Source organism: Borostomias antarcticus (genome assembly GCF_949987555.1).
Source record: "Borostomias antarcticus genome assembly, chromosome: 5".
NCBI classification, from domain to species: domain Eukaryota; kingdom Metazoa; phylum Chordata; class Actinopteri; order Stomiiformes; family Stomiidae; genus Borostomias; species Borostomias antarcticus.
In genome coordinates, this window is record NC_140238.1 from 30,804,197 (window position 1) to 30,823,931 (window position 19,735).

A 19,735-nucleotide genomic window follows, 5' to 3' on the forward strand; every position below is an offset into this window, starting at 1 on the left:
TCCCCCTGGAGTAAGAGCTACTGTATGTCAGAGGGATCCAGGGTGTAATTTAACCTACTTGTAACCCCCCCCCCCCCCCATTGTCTGTTTAGCCCAGGGGGGCTGAGGAGGGGGGGCAGGGTAGAGAATGCTTGTCTCTGAGGGGAATCAGATGGAGTTTATCTCAGAGCGCTGAGGTCACCAGTGACCAGCCAGAGCTGGGTTCCTCCTGGTACAGAGCAGAGATGCAGCTACTGTAGAAACACTGCTTAGCTTGAAGACCATAGAGTGCCATACTGTAGGCGACCATACAGTAGGTCAACTGTTTTTTTGAGTCCCTCTGGTAGGAGGTAGGATCAGTGTACTTTCTCCCTCCTTTCTTTCTGTGAAGCACATTTTGTTGCCTTTGTGTATCAAATGTGCTAAATACATGCAAGTTTTATTAGATTTTACTGATTTAGTATTTGTTATACTCTTTTCATGAATTATATATTGTTTAAGACTCAAATGATACAAAGATAAGATACTTACGAAATACGCTGGGGGTCTGTCCTCAAACTCTTGTCATTTAATATTTAAAAGTGCAGGCCAACCAGGAACATATTGTACGATTTGCTTTGCCATGCTTTACATCAGTGGTTCTCAACCTTTTTTGAGCTCTGGCCCCCTGGCGTGTTTTGAGAAATCCTGAAGGACCGCCCCCCCTATCCTCAGTCCAGACTTTCATAGTGTAACGAGCTGACATTCTGTCTGATATCAGGCTACCCCACACCACCTTCCCACAACAATATATATTATTTAGTAGCATGGCCGTCGCTATGGGCAGGCGTTAGGGGGCCTGTCCCACCCCAAAAGTGCTAGTGCGCCTCCACTGGCACACATAGTTTAAGTAATTAATACATAACTTATTTTTTTAAAATTTTTATCATAGTATTTTGCTGTTAAATAAAAAAACTAACTTAAAATTCCTTATAAATTAAGATTTTAAGAAATGGTGCTTTTTTTCGTTTGACGGCCGCCGTACTGAAAAAGGAAGTTATGCCGTTGTAGCCGTTACCACAAGTGCGATGTCAGTTGGGAGTTGAGCTGAGCTGTGCACTCCTGGCTTCCATGCTAACTGTCATCACAGCTTATACAGTAGGCCTACCCTTCCCCTAACTTTGAGTATATCTACCACAATGTGTGAAAACTCCTTTCAACACTTGGAAACATTTTCTCTGGGCATCAGCATAATATGTGGCAAAACGTTGAACATACTGCAGTATCAGTCAGAGGGAGAACCAGAGCTCAGTAGAATTAGTATGCGTCAGTGCGGCACAAATACAGTAGCATATCATATTATCAAAAATAGTTAGGCTAATAATAATTAAGCCCCCTCATGCAGTTCATATGCTACGGGTCTGTTTAGTAGGTTTATATAAGAAGCCATAACAGTCATTTCTATTGTATTCATATTTAATATGAATGATCTTAACATAGGCCAGTTTCAAGCTTTTTTCCCCACACTTTTTTTCACACCCCAAAAAGTACAAATTGCTATCTGCTTGAATCATTTGTGAATCATTATGTTTGAAGAATGAGTGAGTTAGCTCCGCTAACGTGAGAGTTGTGAATGTGTGCGAATAAGCCTAGCATATTGGTTCATATTAAAACAGTATACATTTTTGTCCATGGACCCCTGGTTGAGAAACACTACTTTATATGATACAGTAGTAGTACGTTAGGCTACATCCACACTAAACACATTTTTTCATTTTTAAAATACAACTTTTATTTGTAAAATAAAAGCTATTATAATTATGCTATTATTCGAGCGATTTGTGACAATTCCCGTGTCCAGCGGCATAGATCAGCCCTACATGGAGCGAGGATGGGTGAGGCTGGGAAGAACCAGTTCCTGGTGGGATAATTTTTATCAAAGAAGTTGTTTCCTTGGTTCCTGAGGAACAGTAGACAATCTGCTTCCTGTTTGGACTGGCACGCACATGCCCAGTGTGCGCGAGTGCTCATGTGACATGTGCTTTCACGCGTGTCGGTACGGACGGAGATCGCTTTCGTTTGACAGCGCCGTTTTAAAGTTTTTAAGTGTTAGTGGACGTAGTCTTTTAGCAAATATCTTGGCAGGTCAATGGAGGAATTAGTTTACCATCAGCCAGGCCTTCCACATCTTAAACCAAGCCATGTATTTCTGCTCTTCTGAAATCTCCATATGGGATGTTTCATCTCAGATGACTGTGATGAAATGGCTGCATGACATAGTGTCTGACAAAGAACATATGGCGGCTTCTCCTCATACCACAGATCTTCATTCAGCCTTAGTCTTTGTCCTTGCCAGTTACATTTTAATTAATTAGGATGCCGGCAATCAGTCACCAATTGATGTCTTGTTTAAACGTTCGTGTCTGCATCTGTTTTTCAAGTAATAATTCATTGTGTGAGACAGGATGGAAAGAGAGAGAATGTGTGTGTGTGTGCATGTGTGCGTCTGTGTGTGTTTGTGTGTGCGCGTCCTTGTGTGTTTGGTGGAGGGGAAGGGAGGGCCCTCTCCTTGTTTTGCTCAATCTTGGCTAAATCACAAGACTGTAACCAAGGTAACATGGGGGGAAAATGTCCTTGCCCATCCGAAGTGAACATGTTTGAGTAGCCCATCAAGGCTACATATGCTAGAAGAGTAGTGAGAGTGGGCTCATGCTGTTCAAAGGCTGCTTGAAGAGAGCTTTTAGATTTTGGGATTGTTGTGGGAATGGTACAGTATATCTGTAAGGCAAGTTTATAATTTTTCTGTAAAGGTAGTAATTCTAGTCATGATAGAGACTGGATTCAGTTTGAATGACTCATATTCCTCCTCACCTCTTACTGTACATCCTGGCAGCCAGTCACATTATGTTGTAGGGGAGCTAGTTCCACTGGCAACCACTTAGGAGCCAGAGCTATATTTATTTATACAGCACATTTCATACAGAGAGGCAACACAATGCGCCTCATGCGCATCACAGAAAGGGGGAGTGGGGGGGGGGGGGGGGGTGCAGGATATACAGTATATACAGTATACTAATCCTGACACTAATTTTCCAGAGGGAAGCAAAAAGCCTGTTCACCCATTTGAGCCAATAAAGGAGAAGTTTAAACAGTTCTTCCCTGACCTCTCTCAACAATGATCGAGCAAGCTGCTGGAAAACGTTGACGGTTAGCATAGAAACATATTACAAAGCACATACAGTATGCTATACAGTAGAATACAGTACTACATTGTAAGAAATATATTATACAGTACCTGATTGGTAGGGGACTATGTGCTAACACGTTATAGGACACATAAAACAGTATAAAACACATTTAACAGCAAGCTACTGGCAAATGTTGAATTAACTAGCCTGCGGTACAGTACTTACAGTACCTAGTCATAATACACACACACACACACACACACACACACACCACATGTTTATGTTCATTGGCGCAATTATTGATTTCAAGGATTCCGTACTCATTATGGATTCTAAATGAGTTTCTGTCAGCGCATTTGTCACCGACTGCTTGTTTTGTCTGGCCGCTATTTCAATAGACCATTGTCCAGGGAAACTGGTGTTCAAGGGGACGGAATCATGGATTGATTATAATGACCGCTTTGCTTGGAATGATCGTCAATATGCTACAAGGTGCTCTCTCTCCCTCTCTCTCTCTCTCTCTCTCTCTCTCTCTCTCTCTCTCTCTCTCTCTCTCTCTGGTGTTCAGTTGGAGGGCATCTTTGATTCACTCACTATTCAGTCTGGCTTTACAGTCGTGCATCAAGTTTTTTAAATCCTTGTAGTAAAACCAGTGGTACCATCAGTGATATCCTTGTTTCAGTCCTGCAAGAGATATTTGATCTAACAACCAACCAACAAACTCAACCCGCTGGTTTATCAACCTTGTATGTAGTATGAAGATTAAGATGTGCCATGTTTTATATTCACTTTATATTATCTTAAAGGCACAGAGTATAATATAGACACTGTCTTCTTCCCTTGTTATTCTGTAGATTCTGGATTCCTGCTTCTTGTCAAGTCCTGAAGGAGGTCACCGCGTCTGACCTCTGACCCCCGTGATGTCACAGCGCCCAGGAGACCGCCACACAGAGGGAGCACACCTGTAACCTTTTCCTCTGCAGCCTGTCAGGCGAACTGCCGGTGGACTCCATAGGCAAGAGTATATCCAGCAGCCTTGGAGGCTGCCAGAGACCAAGGCCTGCCTGGCTGGGGATCCCTGAGGGGCTGCCGGGACATTGAGAGGAGGGCTGCCTGGCAGGCAGCAACACCAGCACGCCGAGAGGGCTGTCAGGAGACAAGGCCGAGTGGAGCTGAGCGGAGGAGTAAAGGGAGGGTGAGTTCTCTGATCCTCTCGCCTCTGTGATACACCGCCTCGCCCGATAGCAGTGATATAGACCTCATCCATGCATTATTTTCAAATGAACACTTTTTGTTCACCACCCAGTGAAATTGGAGGCTATTAAACTGGCCGCAGTCTGTCCATCTTTATCGTCAAATTTTTTATGACCGCTTATTGTACCGTGATGAGACCAAAGATGTATTTACAGGCTTGGTTGTTCAATGAAGTATCATATCTTATCTTACTGTACATATTCTGCTCAGGTGCCCTTCCTCTTTCTGAAATCCACAGTTTAGAGCTTGAAGAGCTTTCTTGCTTGTTTGTTTGGTCCTTGTACTGCTTGCTAGGATTCTAGCAAATCGAATACATTTTAAGAAGCTATATTTATTTCCTTGCAGTTGTCTGTCAACTATGATGTGGTGATGTTATATGAAAGGGTGTCATCGTGAAACTACTGTAGCAACAATTAGCCGAACGGCTCATGCCAACTGTCAAACTGACAAGCTGCTCATAAACAGCAACGGCGATGAACCGTGAATAGGTGGTGCTCGATTTGTTTAGGGTACCACTACAAGTGTCAAAGATATAGAAATAGTTTCTCTCGCATCAGAGATACTGTATTTTTGTCCGCCATTGTTTTCAGGAACATCTTCAGCTTAGTCTTATCAAACTTGTTTTGCTTCTCTTTTGTCTACGTGGGATCTCGAGAAGTGGAGCAGCAGGGTGGAGTTAGTGTCATTGGATGTACAGGGGCAGAGTTTTTTTCCAGTGACCTAGCCTATTCTGTGAAGCTATCAAACACACACACACACACACACACGATGATTTCATGTTCAATGCGTCAGTCGGAGTAGGACATGTTTTTTCTGCATATGGCTGAACATGGTGTCTTAGGACTTCCTTTCTTAGTCATTTTTGTATCTGTAATGTGTTCAACATGTGTAGATTTGTTTCTCAGCGTGTCACCTTGCCTCACCTCAGGCCTTCTGCCATCCCTCTGAACAAAAGCCACATGTAGCAACTTCCATTGATAATCCACTCACAGCATAGAGCCATAACATGGATCCCCCCTCACTTCGTGTTGCCATGGAGATGTCCTCCCTTCCCCTGCACCTGCTGCATACAGCCTCACAGCAACCGTCTGATGTATAGAATCAGCGCTCGTCCAATCAGAAAAGCTCCTGCAGTGTTCAAGGGGGCATGCTGGGTAAAGAACAGCATGTCCAGACTGAGTTTGTTACGTGACTAACGGGCAGAAGGCAGAGTGAATACTATGTTCTCATTACGTTACATTACAGTCATTTAGCAGACACTTTTATCGAAAAGGACTTGCAGTAAGTGCATACAATGTAGGCAGTCAGGAGAACTGCTGGTGAAATCATAAGTGCATCTCCTTTCTAAACAAGCATCTAGGCGCCTAGCCAGCGCTAAAGTAAGTTCCTTAAGCTCCATACTGTAGCACTTGCTTGATTGCGCTAATTATATTGACCCCTTAACGTCAGTTTGCTCATGCATGCGCTCGTTTATTCGGGCGTGCGTGCGGTCGCTCATCCGTCACACGTGTACAGTACCAGAGCCCACCACCTGGGGGCGCTGGCCAAAATTCATTTTTGCCATTGCCAAGCATGGATGGCCTCTTTTAAATCTTTTTTTTTTTTTACATTGTCATTTTCATTATCCTACAGAAAGTTAAAATTGCTTGAGGTTATATATAAATTATTCTATTTGTATGAGGTTGTATATAAGCCTATTTTAATCACTAGTATTTTAACTCACTACTTACTTTCAAATAAATGCTTACATTTTAGACCCAACAAAAAAATATGATGGGCCTAAAGCCGGCTCTATAAATAAATAATTGAATCTTAACTAGAAACGGCCGCTCCATGTACGCATTCAACAGTGCTGATAACTCATGGGCGATGGATGCAGGTTCATCATCATCATCATCATCATCATCATCATCATCATATTCTCTTATTCATCTCATACTCTTATTTACAATAGGTAAATACGTTCACTGTGTACTTGTTTATCTTAAAGCCATTTTCAACATTTAGTTTTAAAATCCACCAGTTCTGGAGAATTTGTCATTTTGAATGTGACAATGTAAAAAAAAAAAATATTGTTAGCAATGCTAGTGGAATGCTAGCATCTTTCGTGAAAAATCACTCAATCAAAACCAGTCTAGATGCACATGTCATTCTAAATGGTTTGGAAGGATCCGCTGTGGTGTGGATGATTGGATGCTGAATGTTGAAAATCAATTGAATTCAGTCGCTGGAATCAATTGAAAGAACGGTTGACGGATGATAGAATCAAGCGCATGTGACTTTGAGACACAGACGCAGACTGTCTCTAGACACCCATGGGACTGACAGGGTTGGACATTTGAGCAGTGTGGTAAAGCCTTCTCCCAGTCTATCAAAGGGAAGACATCCCATTATCCAACCAGACATGTATGAGAGCCCAGGCTATACGGGCTGAAGAGGTCAAGCAGGAGGTGAGCTATTAGGGCCGGGAACATGTCTGGGCATGTCCTCACTTTCATCTTCAGAGGATCAACCTACAGCAGCAACTGCTACCATGGGCCACATGTGAAGGTGTGACACAGACTGGAGAAGAGGCGGGAGTTGTTGGGGTACGGGGGTTTAAGGGGGCGGAGGTGTGATCGCCTATGGCCAAATAGAGATGGAGGGGTTGTGGTTGGGTCTGGTGGCTTGTGAAAGAGGGTGTATAGTGTGTGCGTGTGCGTGTGTGTGTGTTCATACCATGTGTGCGTGTGTGTGTGTTCATACCAAGGCCCCCCTATACATTAGACCACGAAGGCGCCAGAGAAGTGTAGACTGCTCCCAGATGGTTAGGCCTGCCCTGTGTGTGTGATGTATGTGTTTGGGGTGCGGGGGGGGTACACTGTATGAGTATGTGCATGTGTAAGTGTGTCTGCTTGTGTGTGTGTTGGGCCAAGAGCTAACATTCTCAACACTTCATAAATCCCACCTGGGTCTGCTACTGCTGCTGAGGAGGCCTGAGCCGGAACATTCCGCCTGGCGTGATGGAATATCACTGACTAGCTAACCCGGGTCATACAACACTGCAAATACTACCATCTAGATTGAACTTGCCAAGCCAAAACCTTCGACATCCATTGGACTACTACTTACTATTGTATAAGGAATAGTTGTATTCTCCTTTATCATTTGAATGCTATTCAGGTGTTCTCATTATTCACAAAGATTTATAGACCCCAGGCATGAACCTGAATAGACCCTGTGTTCAAAAACGTTATGCCACACCTCAGTGCTGTCAGATGAATGTCTTTGGACAGATGAGCATCCAGTATCTAAATCTCTCTCTCTCTCGCTCTCTCTCTCTCTCTCTTTCTCTCTCTCTCTCTCTCTCTCTCTCTCTCTCTCTCTCTCTCTCTCTCTCTCACTCTTTCTCTTTCTCTCTGTGTTGGGGGTATTTAATTTAATTACTGTAACCTAATTGGCGACCTGCGCCCTCTGTAAGAACAACCTTTCTCACCTCCAGTGAAAGATCAAGTCTTTGTCTGTGTCGGAGCGCAGACCCATCTACTCGATTATGCCTCATTGACCTGTAGACATACAGCTCTGCAGACTCAGGCGTGAGGCCTGTATTTGGGTCATCAACTTTTACCCATTTGAAATGCCCTCATCAAAGTGTCACAGCAACACAGGTCTGATAAACAAAGCTTGCTCTCTGCTGGCTTGGTGGGGAGGATAGAGGCTCAGACAGACATGGTCACGTTCTCGCGCCATTACTGTGTCGAACCACAGGCCTTAATCTAAGAATGTGTTTACTGTACCTCCTTTGGTATCACTACTGTTAGAGGTCCACTGACACACTGAGGGCAACTGTTCAGTAATGCTATCCTCTAACGTAATCCTCCCATGTAATACTGTATGAGGGACAGTGCTCAAATTACTCAAAATGCCTCTGTTTACACCACGAAATAACAGCTGAAGATTTTGTATATTTTAGATATGATAAACATTCCATTACATATCTGTACGTTCTGCAGCCAAATTCATTTCAGTGTGAATCATTAATCAATCAATCAAATGTATTTGTATAGCACATTTCAGACATGAATGCGCTTCACATAATGTAACATCCCCGAGTGACAGCTGTAGTTGAGTATCATCTAGGGATGCACCGATGTATCGGCATCGGCCGATGTTGGCCTTGTTGACTGCCATCGGCCCATCGGCAAATAAAATGAACATTCACCGATGGTAGTGGCCGATGCTATGTCGCAACAATTACAGCTTTTTTTGTTGCAAAACGTAGCCTAGCCAGCTGCAGATTCGGAGAAGATCCGTGACATAACGCCGCAAACGCACGTGTAGTTTGCTTTCAAAAGTTTTGGAACCAAACACTTAATTTATTTGTTTCCCTGGCACAAAAGGGGGAATAAAAATAAAATAAAATAAACATCGGCCATCGGCCCAGAATTTTGCAATCAGTGCATCCCTAGTATCATCTGTATATAGCAGTGAAAATGAATACCATGTTTCGTAATGATGCTGCCAAGGGGTAACATTTATAACCTAAACAGTACAGGGCCCAAAACTGAACCTTGTGGGACGTCATGTTATATCCACCATCGAGAGAGTTTTGGCCACCAAGAGTGACAAAGAATTTGGGGTCGTTAGATCCTGGTCTAAACTGATCCTGAACCAGTTTAGAACAAACAAAAAAAAGCCAACACACTGGCTATGCTAATGTTTACAAATAAATGTTAAGCTTGTTTGATATGTTATTTGACTGCCTGTCGCAAGGTATGCTCAGCCATCCAGTCACGATGGTCCCAGCTAGCATAGCTTTAGATGAACAAACAAGTTTGTTATTTGTGAAAGTGTTTTTTTATTAACACACTTACAGTAGCACCAGAGTGCTAACGTTCAGAACATTTTTGTACTGTAAACATATGTTTACAACACATTGTTTGCAATGTATCAGAGGAGTTTGTGGGGCCGATGCTGCTTTCAAGATGCTAATAATGGTGCCACATTATTACAGTAGTTCCACAAGGATAGCCATTTAGCTAACATGACACAGTAATCATTCATATACAGTACTGTAGAACAGTGAGATTTACAACAGCTCTTAACCAGTCACATTGCAAGGCTGGAACTACCTGTTGGACCGTATAATGTGGCAGTGCTGTATATCACAGACACACCGGGGAAACACAAAGTTCCCAGGTGTTGTGCGGAATTTGGAAACCTAATGTCTATCATCCGACTGTACTGTCTGGGTCTGATAGGTCACTATACTGTATATAGTCTGGTAAGAAAGAGCTGCATTCCTGATGTGTACTCTGTACAGCTGAGTCTCTGCCAAGTGTCGGGTACACAGTGTACTGGATGGATAGAGCTTTGACCCTTAGATTTTGTCGAGGTCTTATATATAGTATATTGAACACATAGAAGTCTGTGTATGCGTGTGTGGGTGGGTGTCTGTGCGTGTGTGTTTAGATTCAGGGTGATACACTACAGTACGTGCTCTTAGAGGAGCTATATGTTCAGTATGCTGCAGAACAGACTGTATATTTGATCCTCCCACTTGCATGTTCTGAAGCCTGTTGATTCATGTAGCACATGATATTTCTCCTCGAGCTCAACCTGCTTCAGTCAATGCTATTTAGGATGATAGGATTGCCTCTTATCTAGGTCATACAGTACTCATATTTTACAGCCTGCGCCAGCGCTACCTCACTCAGACCACACACTATGCATGGGGCCCTGCCCACTCGCTAAGGGCCCCAAACTGACGACAAACCCCTCTCCCCCCAAAAAAGTACAGTTAATTTATATGATTTTTCACCATAGCTGTGTGTTGCTACTTTGAAGACATTATGATTTCATTTTTTTTCTTTATTCTTTATATATATATTTTTTTAAACCAGATCTCTATGTTGCTGCCTTTATTGCTATTTATTGCTCTTTAGAAGCACAAGCCCTCAATTCCCCTTCATTAGAGGCCACCAGAATTGAGCTAACCCATTCCCATGTGGGGTCCCTAAACCGTAGAGCCAACCCTGTGTACAGATCATAAAGTCTGAGGTTGAGATCGGCCTACAGGTGGTCTTACATTAGCAAGCCGCGGTTGAGCCGCGGTTGAGCCGCAGTAGGGAAGGCTAAAGGGCCAGCTATTCTCTAGGGGGTTTGTTACAGGAAATGTCATTTAAACCCATTTCAGTTGTCTCTCAGTAAAGAAAAACACATCCTGAATACCAATTCTTTCAGGCTATGATTCCCCATGCGAGGGTGATGTGTGATTTATTTCATCTATTTATCTTTTATATAGGCACAATCTTTTGAGACCCACGTCTTTTTTTTAAGGGCCCTGTGATTACAGATGTCATACCAGTACACTAATGCTGCAAATGTCTGTGTGCAAGCCTGTCTGCTTGTACTGTATTTGGATTTGCTCGACAACTGGGCACTGTATGAAGTTGATACTGTATGCGGCAGGTGTATTGCTCGGGACCCAAGGACGTGCATGTGTAATGTGTGAAGTAATTTGGGTCAGCAATTCTCGAGAAAGCTGGAAAAAATCGAGTGGTTCTCAAGAAATCTGCTTTACCTAACGGTAGCTAAGTAGCCAAGCTAGCTAGTGTTGAATAAACAGTGATTATATGTGTATTTGTTATTGTGTTGAGACCTGGGTAACAGACATACTATAGATATTATATTAACTTGGTATGAATGTGTAATTTCATGAATAGGGTTCACAAATAGTGAATTGTGCTTATTGCTCCTTAGCAATATACTTTGCTACTATGACTACTGCTGCTGCAGTGCATACTGGGAACTGGAGTCTTAGCTCCAGTGAACAGTAGCTACATGTAAATAGCTAAGCTAGGTAGCGCTGGTGGGGAATGGACATGATATTATTTTAACTTGGTATGAATGTGTATTTTCATGAATAGGTTCAGAATGTGAATGTAAATATACAAATAGCGAATTGCGCTTATGCTAAGCTAACAAAGCTAAATCTGTACAAAATCAGACGTTTTGGCCCATTCCAAGCAGGCATGTCAACGGGCACTATAGCCTACAGTATGACCCTGCCGGCTGGAGCTTGCTTTGAGCGAACAGGGCACAAACACACAACTGGATAACCGGAGAACATTTTAGAACCTGAACGTCAACAGGAGCTCCAAAAGGAACATTTACGTTTTGTCTCGTTTTAACATATTGAGCTGGTGGCAGGGGGACAACATTTGCTAGCTAGATAGATAGATAGATAGCTGCCTACCTACGTTCAGCTAACCAGGTCCACTTTCTTGATATCAAGCCAACTAGCTAGCTATCTATCAAGATCACTCACTCACTCAATCTTACAGGTGTTATGTTGGCTGTTTGTACTGTGTATTGCATTTGCACAGTTTTTTTGTATTGCATTTGCACCGTCATGTTTTTGCCCTGTCCTGTCCTATGTCGTCTGCAACAGTGTATCCCATTACCGTAGTCAAATTCCTAGTATGGGTGAACCATATACTGTACATGGCCAATAAAACCGCTCTTGAATCTTGAGGTGAATGTGAAGGTGTTTTGAACGGACAAAACAAATTTCAGACATGAAATACATTACCGACATGAAAGAATTGTCTATGCCGGAAAAAAAAAAGAATAGAAAAACAAACAACAAAGTACTGTAGGCCCATATGACAATGGGGAGATCAAAAGCAGCTACATTCTACTGAAAGCAGTTCAGACGGCTTGACTTGACGTCCCCTCTTGAAATGGTGAATCGTCTGAGGTTAGCTTCAGCTTCTGTTGTCTGGCACCTCCAGTGGACCAGGGCTGTCCTCACAGACCATACCTACCCGTGGCTTTTATTGTGAGCCCTTTACATTGAGGGGGTGTCACATGCACCACATGCACCATATGCCAATAAAAGACCAGAGCTGCTCATGTCTTTGAAGTACATTGTTCACTGTCCTGAAATAGTATACGCCTATTAGGAAACCAGAGACTCCAGATTCAAACACATACACACACACACACACACACACACACACACACACACACACACACACACACACACAAACATAGATAGATAGATAGATAGATAGACAGATAGATAGATAGATAGATAGATAGATAGATAGATAGATAGATAGATAGATAGATAGATAGATAGATAGATAGTTTATTAATCCCCAAGGGGAAAATCTTGTGTTAACAATAAGGAACAAAAAGGCACAAACAGGTACTTAATAGTAATTATAGTAGGTACAGTAGAGCAACAAGGTCTACTGTACTCTACAATCTCAAACTGTACCATGTGGCTCAATTCAAGTCAAAACAGGAATATGCCATTTTAATAATAACAATGATATAACACTGTACAAATAAAAATGACAGTGCACTTGCTATTATTATTAATCATTTTTATTCATTATATTATTATAGTGTACACTATGTATTAAAAGATGTATACATTATATATATATATAATGTATATATCTTTTAATACATAGTGTACACTATAATAATATAATGAATAATAATGATTAATAATAATAGCAAGTGCACTGTAAGCTGTTAACAGTCCAATAAAGATCTAAGCACCCCTGGCTGGCTGGACACCACAGACCTGAGCCTGCTTGGAGGAAGCCAAGACTGTTTTGGTGCTTAGATCTTTCCCTCCACAGTCACCGTCACCGAGTCCAGGCTGACCCCCAGTACAGCGCCCGCTCTCCTCATCAGCTTGTCCATCCTGTTAGCGTCCACTGCTTTGTTACTGCTGCTTTGTATTGTGTTCATATGTGCGCTGCAATACATGTTTGTTGGATTTTACCCAAAGACCAGGATAGACGGGCCACCCCCCTCCTCACTCAGTATTTCTCATTGTGCTCCGCTTACCAACAAAACAATTCACCAATATTATCATCAAAATACAGTGACCACAACATGCATGCCATCTCTACCCAGTGGAACATTAAACCCAGAGCATAAAGAAACGCTGGTGGCTGGGCTGTAGACACATCCCAGCATGCAGTTGGCCAAGGGGGTTTTGGACCACACCACACCACATAATGTCTTACATTCCTGACTTGGCTCTCATATGGCCAAACATATGGAACATGGCAGCCTCTGGTGAAGGAACACCACATGAAAGAAGGGCCTCCATCTTTTATAGAGTGTTGATGAGATGTGACAGTGGTTCCACTCCCCCGCGACCCCCTGCTAAGTCAGCCTGGGAAGGGTCGACCTGGCAGCTCTACACAGCGGAGAACCCTGCTTTCTTCCTCTCTCTTATCCTCTTCCTCTTCATCTCGTGCACTACTCTGACTCGTCCTCCTCTTCTGAGTGTGTGTGTGTGTGTGTGTGTGTGTGTGCTCCATCACCCCTCCTCCTTCTCCACCCTTTCCCAGGAGACCTATACGGGCTGGAAGTGTTTGTGTTGGATGGAAAGTTCCAGAGAGTTCCTCTCCTGTGCTGAGAGACTGAGAAACAGCCACACAACCCCCCACCCTCCCCCCTCCCCCGAACATGATGTCACTCCCTTCCAGAGTGCCACACTTATGTTCACCCTGTCACTGAAACGCTCTTGCCGCTGTCCCCTGTGTGAGGCGGTTTTTAACACTGCGGTCTGTTCTGCTTGCTTAATGCTTATGACATCAATATTTTGCGCCTCCTGCGTGTCTCATTTTGACGTCTCATTTTAACGCCACTCAGAGTGAGGAAGCACCAAACGGCGTGACTGTTGATAGCGAGAGGCGCCATGCCAGGTGACGATGTCGGCCAGCGTGGCTTCCATCTGCCGGCTCGCCCTGTGTGTTCACTAGCGCCCGGGAGACTGGTTCTGACCCCCCAGGAGACTGGTTCTGACCCCACCGGGCCAGAACACTCGCAGGTGTGTCGGTGAGAGAGAGACTGGCGCTGGACAGAGGGGAGGGCACCTCCTGTAGACCAACTCGAGGGATGCCTTGGCCACACCCCTGACAGGGGGGGCGGAGACCTCGGTGGTTCGGTAGAACGCCACTATACTGCCGTGGTGAGGGTCCATCAACTGCAAGGGGGTTTTCGATTTCTGCCGGGGACCTTTTTACTTCACGCACCCTCTCTGTAACATCATTCGCCTCGGATAAAAACCGTACGGCGGAAATCGACAAGACCTGTTCTGTCTTAACAGTGAGAGGAGCTGGAGGGAGGAAACCTCTTTAACACTGACAGAGACAGAGAGAGGAAAGGGAGGGGGAGGGAAGGTCAGTTGTAGCGCTCGCATTCTTGGCAGCCCACATGTACGGCTCTGCCAGAGTCCGTCTCCCATAGAGAGAGAGACACACGCTGTGTAGGAGAGGATGGGACCTGGGCGTGCGAGCAGCAGAGACAGTGAGGGAGACGGGAGAGAGAGAGAGAGGTCATTGTCAGAGAGTTATTGTGTGTTACTGTGTCTGCCTGTTTTTCTGTCCGTCTCCATTCGTGTCCCCGTAACGTGTTTGAGGACATGGCGCGCGCCGTCGTACATGTTTACATTAAATCAAGGCCGCGTCGCTCCGTTCAAAGGTCGTTCCCTTTAGCCAGAGCCAAAATATTAATGCTCAGAGAGACTAAGGAGAGCTCTGTACAGTAATTTGGAAAGAGAGAGTGAGCAACGCACAGGCGAGATAAGAGAAGGGAAGAGAAAGAGGAGCTGCATTAGTAGAGCGAGAGGAAGAGAAAGGCTAAGCTAATAAGAAAAAAAGTGACAAATGAATCATACAGGAAAGATAAGCACCCAGGCAACTGTTGACATTTCCGCCTCTCGGTGCCCTGAGCGGAGGACAAGGGGAGATTAGTCTTAATTGAGAGCGGCATATGAGGTGCATGAAGAAGAAGAGGATAACAGAAGGAATTTAAAATAAAAAAAGACATAAAAGAGTTGAAACGAGGCACTGTAGAAGGGAGATTTGAGGGAGATTGATTGCGCTGGAAGGGGCAGGTGAGGGAGACAGAGGGTTGGCTGAGAAAGAGCATTAAAAAGCGGCCAAATGTACAGAATATGACCGTAGCTGTTTACTCATCTGGCGCTCCACAGCGCCTGGCGTCTGTATCGCCCGTTAGATTTGAGCGCAGAACCCAACTCTTAGCTACAGTATGAATGGAGGGCAGATTTCCAGTCCAGACGTCCTTTAAATAGACCGCGTCGCTGTGCCAGCTTGTCTGTTGTCTTGTTTATTAAACAAATTGAGTGGACGCACGGATGCCAAGTTAGCATGTGACCACTGGTGCATCTGGAGGGTTTTAATTGGACATTAGCTCATTAACACAAATGCTCTTAGACTCGTCTAACCCCGGGTGGACGTCTCCACCTGAACACGTCACATTATCACACAGTAGAGGAAGTGGGTGGATCTTTCTCCTTCTCCACTATGCTGATCACCCTTAATGTTTGGGTGGAGTAGACTCATGGATGTATTAGAGTAGGCTACTCCTACAGCGTAGATGAGATTCTGCCTATTGGGGTCAAGTTGTACCTGGAATGCAGACTGCCTTGGACTGATATAGCCCAGCGGTGTCTCTATATGGTGAGGCTTCAGAATCAGCTTGAGCTTGGATGACATCCATAATCTCTGCTCACAGTTACGGGGTGCATTGAAAGTGCGCGCATGTGTGTGTGATTTCCAGAGAGAACGGAACCCAGATTGCAAGTGGATCTGGGCCATATATGGGCCAGAACTAAACCACAAGGGCCAGATCTGGCCTGTATATGGCCCAGATGCGCTTGCTATCTGGGCACTGAACGTCTTTCTGTACATTGATCATCAGGCCTTATCATTCGGCCCCACCAAATGTAAACATCACAGGATTGAGATATGGGAGACTGTGTGTGTGTGTGTGTTCTAGATAAATCATTGCTCCATGTGCCATAGAGTGTGAGGTGGTCTGACCTGAACTTCCCCACACACATACGCCATCTACTGGCGAAGCAAGAGAAGTGCCGTGGTAAAGATGGTACAGCCTCAGACATGTAGAACAGTACAGCATGTTCTTCTGTTCTCACTGCAGTCTCACAGGGAAGACTCGGCCATGTCATCATCCTATCCTCGTACACGTCGGCCTAATCTTTCAGCAATGCAATATATCTCACTCATTTGAATGTTGTAGTCTCATGTCTCGTGGTGAAAACATTGGGATAATTATCTGTGCGAGGCTCACGGATGACATACCGCGGTGCCGCCGCTCTACCTGCCTCCTGATCATGACTAAAGACGTTGCCATGGTAACCAGTTTAGGGGCACCGGCGGCTTTAGCTCTCTCCTCCTAAAGCAAATGGCGGCGCGGTACATTATTAAAAAAAAAAGTGGAGGATTTGCACGACGCGCATTTCACGTGAATTAATTTGACGGATTAGTCAAGGCCTGGATTTCGCCGACGGACACTGTTTTTTTTTGGCGGAGGGGGGGGGGGGGGTTGGTGGGGGGGTGGCCGAGCCGGGGTCAGGCTAGGTTACACGTTATCCCTGACCTCAGTGTTGTGATGTCTTTGCACCCTCTGCAGGTAACGGTGTGCCCCTACTGTTGTGGAACAAACCGCTGCCGTGCTATTCCTCTGAGGGCGTCTGCCGTCTGCGAGATGCTAATGAAATATTTATGAGATGAGAATCCCCCAGTAACGCCGGGTTTCCTTGTCCTATATTAGGTCCGCCTATGCTATGCCTGGTACAGCATGCCGGCCGTGCAGTCATGACCTCTGATTGGTGGATTGATTGTTAAACTGATACATTTCTCTCCCTCCTATTGGTCCCGAACAGGCTCCAGAGGGTTCTCACTGCCTCCTTCTCCCCTGATGTCCCGCCCACCCAGCACCACCCAATCATTCGCTGCCCAGATCCACCGATGGCCGTCAATTGACGGAGCCACCAGCCAACGCTGAGCAGGCTAGAGGTTGGGGCCCGCCTCAGTCTCCTCTGATTGGCTACTGGATGGAATTGAGGTGAACGGAACACATGTCCAACGAGCAGGACCCTAACTCATCAGAGGGAGATGAGAAACGGTAAGGCGCATGTGTGTGCGTGTGTGTGTGTGCGTGTGCGTGTGTGTGCGTGCGTGTGTGTGCGTGCGCGCGTCTTTCAGTATCGTCGCAAAGTACTTAACAGAACTGAACTCTCAAAGCCCCTAGAGGTCATCAGGGTGATGGATAAGAATGGATGAATTTATTAGACATTTAAAAATGACAACATCACCTCAGTGTTGTTAGACTAGACACTGGACACCGAAGAATGAGGAATGACCCGAGGACGTCTGCAAGCTGCAGTGTCCAGTTCACAGTCAGCCAGTCGGCTGGAGTTAGCCGCTCGAGGATTTGTCTGGTGCACCTGAGTCTAATCTTGTCATGAGAATGAGACTTCAGGTTAATTAACTCACTGCTTCGTGCCGGATGGGATTTAGCTACGTGGTCTTACATGGAGGCAGACGCACACACACACACACACACACACACACACATACACACCACACATACACACACCGCCACGAATCGGGGGCGAACATAAAAACAAACACAGTAGCCGGACGGACGAGGAGATGGCGGAAGAGATGGAAGAGAGATAAGGGAGAGAGATGGAGAGATTCTCTGAGAGGGAGAGACGTGGAGAGATGCACTAGGTGGCTCCCCGTGCCGGTCCCTCCTCCCCCCCCCCCTCCTCCTCCCCCCCCCCTCCTCAGACTGGCACGTGTGCTCACGTGGGCCGGCCCCCCTCATAAAATCTGCAGAGGCCAGGGTCCTGAGAGACGAGAGCGCAGACAGAGACAGAGCCAGAGGCTGGTCCGACCCAACGTCTGGGACGCGGGCGCCGCCTTCGCCATACGTCCGCCCGCGTTTGCGTGAATTGTGTCTGCGCTGTGATGTGCTGTGATATATTCACCGTGTGTATGTTTAACTATGTTACCACTAGGGCTGGGTTAAAAAAAAAAATCGATTAATCGATTCAGAATCGATTCATGAATCCCAAAATGGATCTTTTATTTAATGAATGAATGAATAAATGAAGGAATGAATAGTTCATTAATTCATTCAATGATTCATTCATTCATTCATTCATTTTTGGAAATCAGTATCAATACCCAGCCCTAGTATTGATGTGTTGCATAACTTGGCAGTCATGTAATTAAAGTTACAGCAAAAAAAAAAAAAAAAGGTTTTAGTAACACTAACCGAATCGATATTGAATCGAATCTAATCGAATTGAATCGTGATAATCGATTCTGAACCTTGTGAATCGGAATCGAATCGATTCGTGAAATTCGAATCGATACCCAGCCCTAGTTACCACCCGTTTCTAGAGTATATGTTTGTGGGTGTGGACTGTGTGTGGGTGTGTAGGGGGGTATGTATGTTTGTATAGGATGTCTTGTGTGTCTGTGGTGGTGAGCGGAGATAGGATTAGCCAGGACGGAGACCGGGGGATTAGGGGGGAAGGGGCAGATGGAGGAAAGCAGAGGACAACCCAGGACACATCAATATGTGACGCCAGCAGGGGATTGTCGCTAGTCTGCTGCTGTGTGTGTGTAGTGTGTGTGTGTGTGTGTGTGTGTGTGCAGAGGATGTTAGAACACATGCACGTGTCCTAGTGAGAACTGCCTCATGCCCTTCCCCCTCCCCCCCTGTGTGATCTGAGTCACTGAGTTCTGTAGACACACACACACACACACACACACACACATATGCAAACACACAGAGCTTGAAGCAGTCGCAGTGCCATTGCTTGGGCGTGTATGTGTGTGCGTGTGCGTGCGTGCGTGCGTGCGTGTGTGTGTGTGTGTGTGAGAGCAGCCTCTGAATATTCTTGGGGATGTTTGGCTCCCCCCTGCAGCAATTCAATTAGCAGCTTTAATTCAATGAGGAGGGCGCAATAGACAACGGTACGAGTACAGCATATACAGTACAGCTCTGAATATTAATTAATGAGTCGTCCTGCAGCGGTTTCTCATACAGCACTTCAGAACCACTGCAGTGGGAGAGATAACCATCTCCCATAGCAGTCACGTGCTCATCCAGAGCAGTGTTGTCCTAGCCTGGCGTCGCCAGCCTGATCTCGCCAGCTCACATTCGATTCCACTCCACAGATCAGTCTGGATATCCAACCGTTCAAACTGAATCCACTCCAACCGAGATTGGTTTGTGCCAATCACAACCGTTGATCTAATATGGGGCGGGTTTAATAAGATGACGGAACAGAGGAGCGCCGTAGAGGCGTTTTCTCTGATTGGTTGTAGGTCTATCCAATCGCGTCCAGAGGCTTTTTGATCTACGCCCCGTGGGTAACGCCCCTTGGGAATCGGAAAGCAACTGTGAGTTTCCAGAACCTTCGCATTTTTGAGAATCGGGTCTGGCGAAGCCAGGCTAGTGTTGTCCGTTTCCCA

The 19,735-nt window shown here is 45.2% G+C and overlaps 1 protein-coding gene across 1 annotated transcript in view; it reads left to right on the top strand.

Moving 5' to 3' along the window:
* The window catches only part of LOC311309093 (thyroid hormone receptor alpha), a 60,134-nt gene that overhangs the window by 22,251 nt on the left and 18,148 nt on the right, over positions 1 to 19,735 (top strand). The window contains exons 2-3 of the mRNA XM_084438257.1: positions 4,001 to 4,341; positions 17,125 to 17,366. Of these exons, the coding sequence (XP_084294383.1) occupies positions 17,320 to 17,366 (47 nt within the window). The 5' untranslated portion in view covers positions 4,001 to 4,341; positions 17,125 to 17,319. The remainder of the gene's footprint in view (positions 1 to 4,000; positions 4,342 to 17,124; positions 17,367 to 19,735) is intronic.